Below are 13,425 nucleotides of genomic sequence, written 5' to 3'. Positions count from 1 at the left end.
CATTTATTTAAATGTTAATCATTGACATTTATGTAAATCACTTAATAAATTATTTTGCTACTGTATTTTTGCATAGATTTTATTGATTTACTTCCGTCCCAGACAATCTATATGATTTTACCTGTACCAAGCGTGCAATAACTACTAAACATAATATTAAATATAAGAAAACATTGAATGCAGGATGTAAAGTTAATCGAATTTGTCGAATGTTATTCTATGGAAATAAAGTTTACGTTTAATAAAAACACGACGAAAATGTCGCTTTCGATCTAAAGCCTGACAAAACATGTCAGCATGGCGGCTTGCATGAGTGAAAACGGTTCAGATAGAAAACTTGAATTGTATCCTTTTATTGTTGTTCCTAAACGTCAAAATAATTCGACACAACTGTTTTTGTATCGTAGGATTTATTAAAACGTTGTTAGCTCTTACCTGCTTGCACCGCTGCTCAGTGACAGACATGTGCAGCCAAGTGAATGAGAAACAGAGCATGTTTGTCAAGTATTCTCTTTAACTTTAACAAAACATCAGCTTTCTAAAGGTCCCTTTTCCATCCGAGAGAGAGGCAACTATCGCCCTGCAGTCTCTATCTCCTGATCCTGAGCCCAGGAAAGGAGGAATCACTAAAAAACTGGATTTATCAGGACAGACGCTGTCTGTGTGAGTTTTACCACATGAACGATCACCTAAAACAAGTCTAGCGTTTAAAATACTTGCCCTAATTTAGATTTAGGTCGACACACTTTGCCACACTGGTCTAATTACCTGATTAGGTAACCCCCCCCCCAAATAAAATGTCATCACGTGATAAATAATAATATAAATTTATTTAAAAAAGTTTTGTTGTTGAAATGAATGGGATATTTTTATTATACACAATAAATCTGATTTTTGATCTCATGTCTTTATAGGAGATGGACTGCAGATGAAGCCCGTATTCTTCGTGTTTCTGTAAGTTCATTCTTGGACCATTTGTCTCTAGTGATGGAAACTATGGATGCATTTGGACCGCCTGTTTCACAATGACACTCTGAGAGACTGATACAAGCATAAGAGGAGAAATGTGGATACAGATGCTGTTTGCACTATTATACGGCTGTCCAAGAGAAATTTCATCTGCCATGTGTTCCTGCGAGGACTCAAAGCATAAATAATTTGCCTTTGCTCTGTTTGAGAAGGGCAGCACTTCATAATGTCTTATAAGTCACAGAGTTGTGTTAAAGGAATAGTTCAGCCAAAAATTCAACTTTACTGAACAATTACTCACCTGTTGAGTTTGTTTCTTTGTTGAAACGGACTTGGAGAAATTGATCATTACATCACTTGCTCAACAATGGATGCTCTGCAGTGAATGGGTGCCGTCAGAATGAGAGTCCAAACATCTGTTAAAAACATCACAATAATCCACTCCATCAGTTAACAACTTGTGAAGCAAAAAGCTGCATGTTTATAGCAGTTTTACAGAAATATGTTGATGTAAGAGGACAACAGGGACAGTTAATTAGATTACTGTGATGTTTTTAATCGGCTGTTTGGACTCATTCTGACGGCACCCATTCACTGCAGAGGATCCATAGTTTGGGAAGTGATGTAATGCTGCATTGCTCGAGGGTGAGTACTGTTTTAGGAAAATGTAATTTTTGGGTGAACTGTTACAGAAGCCGAGACACACAAGATCCAGTGCTTTGTCATTTGAATAAAGATTTATTAATGGAGCATTGTTGATAAAACAATACCGAGAGATGATGCAACAGTGTTCAAGGAAAGGTAATTGTTTTATAAAAGCGGGACAGATGTATTTCTATTGGCAGACATCACTAAGAGTTTTTGATCAAAATCATCTTCAATACTGGTTGATAGAAATAAAGACATTAAAAAAAATCACATGTATTCAAGGGTTGTCAGGACTCACTCTTCAGTTTCAGCTTTCCTTCACATTTTGTGCCTTTATTTGACCTACATCATACCCATAATTTGGTCAATGAGATGAGCCTGTTAGAAATGTCTACTATATGAACATACAAATAAATTGTAAACCAAGTAATTAAACAGCATGAAGGAATTAATCTTTAATCTTACATTCAATACATTAAAACTGGGGCAACGCTTTCATTCGAAGCGAAAGGAATCGTGTTGCGTGTTTAAAATGATTGCACTTAATACTTTGTGAGCTCCCAGATCCCCAAAATGTTAATTTGACACCACCAGCCTTCCTGTACCGAAGACTGTACCAGGTGGGCATCCTTAGGCACAAACTTTGAATATTTCTTTCTAGCCTTGGCAGCTCTTAAATTCTGCTGAAGATTTTGATATTGTTACATGTTGGGCTGTTCATTCTGAGTGTGCGTTTTTAGTTAAAGAATCGATTAAGTTTAACATATTACAGGATTTGGCAAAATAAAGGAATTTCAAGGAAGTGTGACTGCTTCTACATCCTAAAAAAAAAAAGGAAAAGGCACAGACAGACATATAAGCAGGAGACGAGTCTGAAAGACTATAATCTGCATGGACGAAGGAATAAACAAAACAAGCAGCAAAATGAAAAATCACTTGTAAATAATAGAAATAACTCATGTTTCATCTCTTTCTCATAGAAATAATATCCTTAAAGGTAGTTATATTAAAAGTGATGCTGTAGCAGGAGTTTATTTAAATTCCTAACAGTTCTTTACATACAAGTTTGGAAAGAAAGTGTTTTCTTCTGAATGCTGGATGTTTTGCACATTGGGATTGGTCCGCCCCGCGCTGGCTCTCCTCTGCCTCTCTGGTCCCCTCCGTCTCCAAACGTCCCATCTCAGCAGCTGCAGCCATCACCAGAGGACACGGGTCTGTCATCTCTCAGTTTAATCTGGTCTGGGAAGTCGTACGTCTCCACCTCGGACTCCTGTGAGATGGGCAGACGTTAGTATCAGAGTGGAGGTGCTGTTGTAGGACATGTCAAATGGTGCGTACCTGTTTGAGGGCGTTGCGAGCGATCGTTTGGAAAGCTTGGTCCACGTTAATGGCCTCTTTTGCGCTGGTCTCAAAGTACGGGATATTGTTTTTGCTCTGACACCAAGCCTGGGCTCGTTTCGTTGTCACCTGCACAAGGCGATCAATACAGTAAATTGATTTGTGGCTCATCCAATCAGATTTTAGAATCAATATTGTTAACTAAAAAACAAAAAATCAAATTTGTTACTAAAAATAAACGTAGATTGAAATAAAATCTAAAGTGTTACAATTTTTTTTTTTTTTTCAGATAGTTGCCAATGTAACATTTCTCATTTTTATCTAACATGAAAATAAAAAAATAGACATTTCAACATGCAACAACATAAAGGTTACGGCACATGCACGCTTTTGTGGCCCAAACTTAACCTCCGGTAGATTTCCACAAGGAATCAATAACAACAGCAAAGTCCCTCTAGAGTAGATTATTACTGATAGCAAGCAAAATATGTTTGCTGCGTAAATCAGATGGCATTATTGGTTTCCTTCAGAGATACAGTGACATAAAAACATCCGCGCTGCGTTTTGATTTTGAAATGTGCAGTGCTCTTATTTATTCAATGAAGTCAAAGCCTTTTGGAAAATGTATTTGTGGTGGTCAGTTTTGATATTGTGGCGGGCCGACACAAATAAATCAATGTATGGGAAACATTGCATCCCACAGCACAATCTGAGCGAAGTCTCACGCAGCCAGACCTTCAGACTGACGGCTAAAGGTCTGGAATCTATGGTAGCTTTCATTGGCCAAGGCCCACCCATGAGGCCGTTTGACTGACACGTCAAACAACCATTCACAGTTCGTTATGTTCAGTGTCACGTTTCGGGGCATGGAAATATAGCCACAATAACAAACCGGTGTGTGAAACTCTCGGACATATTTAAAAAAATTCTATGCCGCAAACTTTAAATATCACATACTTTTGAAAATCCAGCGTTTATTTGATCCTGATAAGCGTTTGTCGTCACAGTTGTAAACCTGACGGCTTTCTTCTTTCGTGAGGGGGTTTGGCGTCATGACATTTTTGTTTCTAGGCGGAACGTTAAAGAACACGACACACACATCTCCCGGAAATCCTGTATAATTCAACCAATCCAACAACGACTTCGAAACTCCTGAAGTGTTTCCACTTTTGTGTGCCATATGTATCAGACGTTTAGCCAACGTTCCATGGGCATGACGTCTGAGACTGAGACTAACCTGAGCCCAACTTCACTCTACTCATCACCTTAACTGCATTTGTAGTCGGTGCCACTAGCCAGACTGATAAACAAACACAGACCAGAAGTTAACTTTGGGCCAGGCGTGTGCGCCCAATGAAGCGGTCTATAGAAATGGTTTTAAAAATGACAAAAAAAAAATACACAAATTTAGTTAAATTTTAAAATTAAAATAAATAAAAAAATGAGTGTAAAAAACGTCTTGACTAACGTTGTAAGGTCCTTAGAAAAAAAAAAAAAAAAAAAAAATTATATATATATATACATTTTAAAGTTAAAAATGTAAAAAAATAAATAAATATTAAATATAAATATTATAATATATAATAAAATAGAAACTATAATAGAATATCAATCATACTAACAATATTAAAACAAAAATACTTAATATAATCATTTATAGCATAAAGTATTTATAGGTGATTTAAGTAACATTTTAAGTGGACCTCAGAGGAAAAAAAAAAAAAAAAACACAATTTTAATCACTAAAACCTCAACTAAAATTAATATATATATATATATATATATATATATATATATATATATATAATAAATATATGTATGTATATATATATATATATATATATATATATATATATATATATATATATATATATATATATATATATATATATATAAAGACAATTAAAAAATTTAATAACACTAATCAATACTATTTTATCAAACCACTTTGACCATAACCATCCATCTATTCAGTACCTCCAATAGGAGTGTGTTTACATGTACAACAATCATTATAAGACAACAACAGAAGAAGACTGTGTTTAGATGAGATGTTGAAATTAACTGGGGGTTTTCCTCTGAGAATTTGACGTCAAAATGTAAACATGAAATTCTATGAGGCGGAGTAAAGACAGACCTGTCTGTTCTCCAAGTCGATTTTGTTGCCAAGCACTACAAAGGGGAAGTTCTCCGGGTCTCGAGGGCTGGCCTGAATGAGGAACTCGTCCCTCCAGCTGTCCAGGGTTTTAAAGGTGTTCGGTGCGGTCACGTCATACACCAGCACGCAGCAGTCTGCCCCGCGGTAAAAAGCCACACCCAAAGACTGGAAGCGTTCCTGTCCTGCTGTGTCCCAGATCTGAAACGGCCATGAGAATACTACAGTGCTGCATCATTTGCATTTAAAGGGCCATATTATTAGACATCAAAATTTCCTTGATCTTTAGAAACAAACAAAAAAAACTTTTTGAAATTTTTTTGAAAGCTGTCAGGAGGGTGACACATGGTTATGAAATAATAATACACACAAATGTATTGTATACAAAAAAAATATTTTTCCAAAAGACTCAACTAACATTGTAGATGGACCTCAGGTAAAAACTAAAATAAAAATGAATAAATAAAAAATATTAATATATATAAATATTGCATACTGCATAATAATTTGTAATTACTTTTTTAGTATAAATATTATTTTTATATTATTTTTTTACAGTTTTTATTTAGAATTTGAATTAGATTTTTTTTATTTTAGTTAGTTATTTTGTGTGTTTTAGTAATTGTATTACTTTTTAATATGTCTATATGGCTTTTATTTTATTTATTTATTTTAGTTAGTTATTTTAGTACTTTAATAAAAAATAAAAAATTATGTCTTGGCAACTAAATTACATTTCTTTCTTTTTTAATGGGTTTAGCTTTAATTTACGATGGTGACACAGACCAGAAGTTACATGCGCCTGATGAACCGGTCTATAGACATAGTCAAATTTATTTAAATTTTAAAATTAAAATTAAAATTGAGAGTGTAAAAAAAAAACGACTTGACTAACATTGTAAGGAACTTAGTAAAACAAAAAAAATAAACATTAAAATTTTAAAATGTAAAAAAAACCTAAATATTAAATATATTATAATATATAATAAAATAGAAACTATAAAATCATATAATAACTATATAGTGACCCTGATGTATATATTTATTTGCATATAATATGCTAAATAAAAATGATCCGTCACATCTAAAGACTCGTACCTGCATTGTCACCAGCCTGTCATCCACCATCACCTCCTTGGTAAGAAAGTCTGCACCGATGGTGGCTTTATACTGATTGCTGAACTTCTTATTGACATATTGGTTCATCAGAGAAGTCTTCCCAACTCTGTAGCACACAAATACAACAGCGATTATTGTATAATCTAAGATTTTTATATCTGAAAACCTAATTAAATAACACTGTCAGGCATCATTGTATCAGAAGGTCATCACTTACCCAGAATCCCCGAGTATGATCACCTTCAGAAGCACCTTTTTACGAGAAGCCATCCTTGTGGACTAAACTGTGCCTGAAAAACACGATAATGTAATTAAGTTTAGTATGCAACCTCCGCAAATGACATGCAATGGCTGTGATTGCCAAACACACATAAACATGTTGAAAAGGGAAGAAATGGGGCAAATCTACCAAAGTGTATGTAATGTAAAGCGTGTCATTAATGAAAAACAAGACCCCCTTCACATTTATTGACAAAAAAAAGATACTTGTTGTCAATGCAACGTTAACGTATTCGCTTTCAATTCATGCTAACCAGCTGCAAATGTCCAGCCGGTTTTTAAAATGTCAGTGTTACAAGTTCAAAATACCTTTTTTTATTATTTAATTAAAATAATATTCACCATCTAATGTTTTAAAATTATCAATTTAGCATCTCGGTTTTGTGCTAAGCTAGCACAAACATAACCGTAAATTTAACACATCTACACATGTTATATTTATAAATAATCACGTTTTATTCACTTAAAACGTTTAAATCTTAGATTATTGTTATTTTAGAGCGTTTCAGTCAGAAAGTGTTTCAGTATTTTTTCACTTGTCACTTCTGCTGTGTTAGCGTAGACTAGCTAGCATGTTAGCATGACACAAACTCACTTTCTGAGGAGAAATCCCAGCTATCTTCTGCTGTCATACAACAAACACAAGCCAACACGACACCTCCACCGTCTCTGGTCGACTCGGGACGCACTCTGTCGGTCGTGTGGCGTGTTTTTGGATGGTTGTCACGGACAGTTTAGCACATCCGTGTGTAATAATGATCCGCAAGCACTCCCTCCCTTGACTCAACACCCATCATGTTTATGTCTGTGAACCTGAATGCATGCAAATATAAATGCAAATTCTTTATATCAGATGAAAAAAAACTATCCATCACTTTATAAGTTACAAAAGTAGACATGCACTGGAAACTCACAATATTTTATATAATAATAATAATGACATAAAGCCATTTTTTACATTGCCTGACAGAACTGTTCACTAATATGTTGTGTATTTACGTAATATTTAATGTATATAACGTGACATTAAATATTTAACTATGCAGTGTTGTTACTATATATCAGTATTATTTTTACATATTACAGTATTGCATTTAGATTTACTTTATACTTGATTGTTATCTGATGTTTTAATATTTAGTTAGTCTCATATTGTGTTTTCTATGTTGTATAAGCCTTACATTTTGAATACCTATCAATATTAAATCTGATATATTATAATTTTCCTGTAACTACACTCAAAAGTTTGGGGTCAGGTTTTTTTTCTTTTTATTTTGTTAAAGAAATTAATACTTTTGGGATGCATGAAATTGATCAAAAGTGAGAGCAAAGACATTTATAATGTTACAATAGATTTCCATTTCAAATATATGCAGTTCTTTTACACTTTCTAATCGTTAAAATCTTGAATATATCAAGGTCTCCACAAAAATATGGTTTCATTTTTTTCCCCACACATTTTGAAACTTTTTTCAACATTGAAATGTTTTGCCATCACAGGAATAAAATTGACAACATTATTTTTATTGCATTTTTTTTAATCAAATACATGCAACCTTGAGCATAAGAAACATCTTACTGACCGCAAACTTTTGAACTGTAGTATGCATCGAAACCTAGTCACCATATTTTCTCGTTACATAACAGTGTAAAATAAAATACAACGATTTGTTATAGATAAAAACCATGATTTATCATATTAGAAGTTGTACCATCTATTATATAAAACACAACACCAAGACAAAACCCTGTCCTATATATATTTAGTCCCAAAAGGCTGTATTGATTTATAAATAAAGTTCCTTAAAGGTTGAGGAACCTTATTCCTTAAGAGTAACCAACAGGACAAAGAATGATGAGGAATCATTCAGAAGTGTTCAAAGGTTGAGTATCTCTGAAGAACAAGTTTTTGAAACTCCTGCATGTGGAGTGATAACATAAAAGTTAACAAGACATTTACTCACAGACTGATTTGATGCACATTTGATTATACAAGGCAGTAACATAATCTCACAGAAATAAGCATCAAGAACAACCAGCAGAGTTTGCTGTTAAAGAGGCTACTATTTTACATTAGTTACAGCTCCAGCTTTAGAAATCATCATCATCGCAAATGTCCAGATACACGTCGAAAGCCTCGCGGTTGCAGTTTCCGTCAGGGGTGAAGACATACTTGTGGAATGTCCCATCAACACATATGGCTTTAAAGAGAGACACGAGTGATGAGAAACTGACAAATCAATAAGGGTTCACTCAAATGTCTGGAAAGATACCACACATACCAATAACAGAGTTGACATTTTTGGAGGTGTTTTTTCCGAAGGCACAGATGCAAGCGCACTCAGCCGGCACCGTGAAATTAGCCAGAGACCACTGACTGTCCACATACTGCCCGATGACCGGACCCACCTTTCCTACTCGCGCCAAACTAGAGAAGACAAGAAACCACACATAAAACCCAGTGACTCCAACTACTAGGATATTTCTAAAGAACACCTAGAATGTAACCAAAACTGTAATGAAATGACAATCAAGATTTGTTTAGTGACATGATTAATCTTACGCAGAACGCCGGTTCAGTTTGGTGTCTTTTAGAGCAAATATGTGCACAGTTCCCTTGTCACTCGATGCACACAGAAAGGAGGAGTCATGGCTGAAATTAATACTGTAAACAACAAAAATGTCATATCATTAATTACTGAATTATGTAATTTAATTGAATCTATCATCAGAATAGGAGCTATATATTTTTCTTCAACAAAACACAGCAATACGCATTTATTTATATAATATTCACCAAAGAAGTTTGGACATACTCAAATCAAATGATGTTTTCTCTTGATCTATAGGCTTTTGCTGAAATATTGCTGAAATTGTTACTTAAATGTAAATGTTACTTAATTATGCAAATCTAAATGTTACTTAAATTAGTTCTATAGACCAGGGTTTCCCAAATGTGGTTCATGAAAAGCTAATAATAATAATAATAATAATAATAATAATAATAAAATCCCATATAACAAAAAAATAATTTTAATATATTGTTAAATGAAATAGTTGTGCAGCCCTACACACACATTTGAAAAAAAATTATTTATATATATTATATATATATATATATATATATATATATATATATATATATAGTGCTGTCAAACGATTAACCACGATAAATCGCATCCAAAAAAGTTTGTTTACATAATATGTGAGTGTGTACTGTAAATATTTATGTATATATAAATACAAACACATGCATGTATATTGAAGAAAAAAATAAAAAATAAAAAAAAATAATAATTATATATATATATATATATATATATATATATATATATATATATATATATATATATATAAAGAAATATATACACATTTTTATTTCACAATTAAAATAAAGAAAACACTAACTAAAAAAAGATTATGAATATTTTATCTGTTTTCTTGCATGCCATGTGACCATTATCAGATATGATATCCATAAACATGCAAATGTGTATTTAAATTATTGAAATTTTAACTTACATTTACAGGGGATATTTAAAATAAATATTTTACATCTAGTTCGACTGACAAAAACTTTTGGGAACCCCTGATATACACAAATAAAGCGTTTTCAAATTCATTTCTTTGTAAAACTATTTTCTAACAGTTTAATCAGACAGTGAAGTGAATTCAGGTGCTCAGTATCTATGTGAACTCATTCAATACTAATCAGAAAATATCCCAGGATGCACGTCATGAATTTAAGAGAATGTCCAAAGTGAGCAGAGCTGGAATCTAGATAAAGAAGCAGCTCAAATACAATACCAGTAGAGCGTAGCAGGGTCAGTTCCTCTTCGTAGTTCCACTAGCTTGTCTCGTGTTGTAGTGTCAAACAGACGGATCAGCGTGCCCTTTCTGGACGCAGATGCAACCACACTTCCAGGCTGGTTCAGTGCCAGACAGGCAATTTCACTCTGGTGGGCGTTGATAGTGAATGGAGCAGAAGATGTGCCAGGTTTGGTGTTGGAAAGATCCTGTCAAAGAGTCATGAACAATGTTAAATAATAACACTATATAGTATAGCGTTACTACAAATATGTAAAAGACTAGTTCACCCAAAAATTAAAATCTGATGAAAATTCACTCACCCTCAGGCGGTCCAAAATGTAGATGAGTTTGTTTCTTCATCGAAACAGATTTGGAGAAATTTAGCATTACATAACTTACAGTGAATGGGTGCCGTCAGAATGAGAGTCCACATTTTTACTAGAGAAAGCAATATTATGGATCGAGGACTCGTATTTTAGACGGAAGCAATGATTTGAGGTTAAAAAGATCTTAATGATACATATATTTATTATAAACATGCAGCTTTTCACGTCACAAGATGTTAATTGATGGGCTGGAGTTGTGTGGATTATTGTGATGTTTTTATTAGGTGTTTGGAGTCTCATTCTGACGGCACCCATTCACTGATGATAAAATTTGATAAATTCACTAATAATACATTTCTCCAAATCTGTTCTGATGATGAAACGAACTCATCTACATTTACATGTTGACTACATATTCAGCTAATTTTAATTTTTGGGTGAAAAATGGGGTAATTCCTTTAATAAATGACTGCAAGTTTTAAAGAGCAAAATTCAATTCACTACTATAATATTTTATGACAGTTTGCACATAAGTCTTACCACTAACTGCAGGCTGCCACATTTGTGCCCAGGGAAAACCAACAACTGCTTTTCCAAACTAGGGCACAGGTCACACAAACCTACAAACGCAAAAACACAGTGATGAAAAATACATAAAACAAGTCAAGCCTCTTTCTGATGAAACTATATGAAATTGCAAGCATTGCTCACAGTACCTTTCGGGTTATCTCGAGTGTCAAACTCAAACAGCTTGACAGGGTTGTCAGGAAAACTATATACGTAGATCCTGTTTTTCAAGACAATGATGATTCTTCAAGTACAAAGATATAATATGAGGCATTATTAATACGAACAGCATTTTTAAGAGTAAAGATGAAGCACTGTTGTCTCATGGCTGTGTATCTTACTTGTCATGCCTCATGCGCACAGCCAGCACTGGTTTGGTGAACGTGAACTCAAGGACTAATTTGTCCTTGGGGTCTCGCACTTCCTGAGCATCATCCCAAATTAATACTGCCAGACATAAGATGAAACATGAAAATGAACAGCCCATTTAAAATCTGCATTGAAAGGGGCAATTTAAATGTACTTTATCTAAGTATATAAGTACACTTTAGAGTCCCAGTGTACCTGAGATTTCAGAGAATTTGGGGTTGACGCCACCTCCCACCACAGCCAAGAGGTTTGATCGATGAAGCATTGAACACAGAGCAATGCTGCCCACCTGCTCGTGATCTATGACCAATCAAATCAACACAATTAACACAAATAACAAATAAGTTTATTAAAAAGAAAAACACAGACTTCTCTTACCTAAATGGCCCTTTTCCATTAAAGGTTCCACATTGTAAATACGAACACCTGTTTCCATGGCACAGCAGAAACAACCTAAATAACATGGAAAAGCCAAAGCTAATTAATATAGTAAAAACAATCAATAGTATATCATTAATATTGACTGACAAGTATTTTCGATAACACTTTATTTAAGGGTCTCTTAACTAGTTGCTAATTAGCATGCATATTAATAGAATATTAGCAATTTATTGTTAGTAATTAAGCACATATTAATGCCTTATTCTACATCCCTAATCCTACCCACCACACTAACTATTAATAAGCAGCAAATTAGGAGTTTATTGAGGAAAAAGTCGTAGTTAATAAGTGTTCCCTATTCTAAAGTGTTACTGTATTTTCTTGATATTTTATTTAATTTCTGATAATACTGGCTTTATATCCCCTTTAATCAGTTCAAAAATCCACCTTGTCAATACAATGCACTTTTTTTGTTTCTCATTTGCAATCAAGAAATTATATCCTAGACATAGTATTATATTGGCCACCTTGCTGTCTAGATGTCGAAATAAAGAGGTCATCAGTCAATCACTCATTATTAGTAAATACATATCAGTAATAAAGAATTGGTTAACTCTAAGAGACAATATTATATGAATAAGGCACTAAGGGTAACAGTTTTCTAAAATTATATAAACAATAAATAATCAATCTAGCAGCATTAGTAATGCAATAGCAGGATGTTTTTAAGACTCACTCTGGTCCTGGTTGAACTGAAGGCTGTTGACTCCTCTCTGTTGGGCCATGGTGTCAGAGAAGAGTGCACTGCTGCTTTTCTGATATCTTCAGGGGTTTTATGGTCTAGATCTGTTCATCCTGGATGAGCAGGAGACAGCGGTTTAACATATTAAAGCTGCCATTACCACAGAAAAACATATAATACAATCAGGTTGTCATAGCATCTCACTCACCATTAAGATATGTAAAAGATCCAACGAGTTGCTCTGATGCAAAACAAATAAATCAAAGTGATTTTATAATGTTGAATGTAAATTTGATAGCTCACATTAGGCAATAACCGCACAGCTGCCAAGCGCTGTTGTTGTTGTTGTTGTCGCTGCTCTCTTCTTCGATGATAACATAGGACTGTGAACGGAGCACTGCGCCCCCTGCTGTAAAGGAGGACAACACAAGAAAGACTTCTTCTGGCTTTTTATAATGGTTGGTAAACAAACAGAAAGGTAAATTTCCGCCACTTACTGAGCTGGAGTGTGGATAAAGACTAAGCTAAAGAAAGAAAAAAATTACAATAATAATAAACTGGCTTCTAAATACTATTAAACAGATGCACCTTTCTTAAATATTTCATTAATGCTTTATATACTCTATAATCAGTTTTTTAATTGTAATATTTCCTGTCCCCATTTCTTTGAACTCTCCCAGCAGAAATTTCCTTTCATTTTGATAAGCAGTGCAATATATTAA

At 33.9% G+C, this 13,425-nt stretch overlaps 3 protein-coding genes across 4 annotated transcripts; 1 reads left to right on the top strand and 2 right to left on the bottom strand.

The window, feature by feature from the left end:
• The first annotated feature begins 285 nt into the window (after positions 1–285).
• Positions 286–2,413, top strand: LOC306865936 (EKC/KEOPS complex subunit LAGE3-like). The gene is made up of 3 exons (XM_079410793.1): positions 286–344; positions 535–663; positions 915–2,413. Exons 1-3 carry the CDS (start codon positions 298–300, stop codon positions 1,027–1,029), a joined length of 291 nt encoding a protein of 96 aa, XP_079266919.1. The 5' UTR covers positions 286–297; the 3' UTR covers positions 1,030–2,413.
• LOC306865935 (ras-related protein rab7-like) lies at positions 1,683–7,329 on the bottom strand. The gene is made up of 6 exons (XM_079410792.1): positions 7,104–7,329; positions 6,447–6,519; positions 6,209–6,335; positions 5,093–5,311; positions 2,956–3,084; positions 1,683–2,887 (listed from the first exon to the last, which is right to left on the bottom strand). Exons 2-6 carry the CDS (start codon positions 6,497–6,499, stop codon positions 2,798–2,800), a joined length of 618 nt encoding a protein of 205 aa, XP_079266918.1. The 5' UTR covers positions 6,500–6,519; positions 7,104–7,329; the 3' UTR covers positions 1,683–2,797.
• A 458-nt stretch (positions 7,330–7,787) lies between these two features.
• On the bottom strand, positions 7,788–13,107 carry LOC306865340 (WD repeat domain phosphoinositide-interacting protein 4). Of its 2 annotated transcripts, none has more exons than XM_079409884.1 (11): positions 13,025–13,107; positions 12,698–12,816; positions 11,959–12,033; positions 11,776–11,880; positions 11,553–11,658; positions 11,361–11,455; positions 11,185–11,264; positions 10,316–10,524; positions 9,072–9,173; positions 8,791–8,936; positions 7,788–8,709 (listed from the first exon to the last, which is right to left on the bottom strand). In XM_079409884.1, exons 2-11 carry the CDS (start codon positions 12,744–12,746, stop codon positions 8,600–8,602), a joined length of 1,077 nt encoding a protein of 358 aa, XP_079266010.1. In that variant the 5' UTR covers positions 12,747–12,816; positions 13,025–13,107; the 3' UTR covers positions 7,788–8,599. The 2 variants fall into 2 exon arrangements, with proteins under 2 accessions (XP_079266010.1, XP_079266009.1); XM_079409883.1 differs by having other exon boundaries at positions 12,912–13,104.
• Positions 13,108–13,425: the final 318 nt, after the last annotated feature.

The sequence above is a fragment of the Barbus barbus genome (assembly GCF_936440315.1).
Source record: "Barbus barbus genome assembly, chromosome: 47".
NCBI lineage: Eukaryota > Metazoa > Chordata > Actinopteri > Cypriniformes > Cyprinidae > Barbus > Barbus barbus.
The sequence above is the reverse complement of the archived record's forward strand: the minus strand, read 5'-3'. Positions and strand labels throughout refer to the sequence as shown.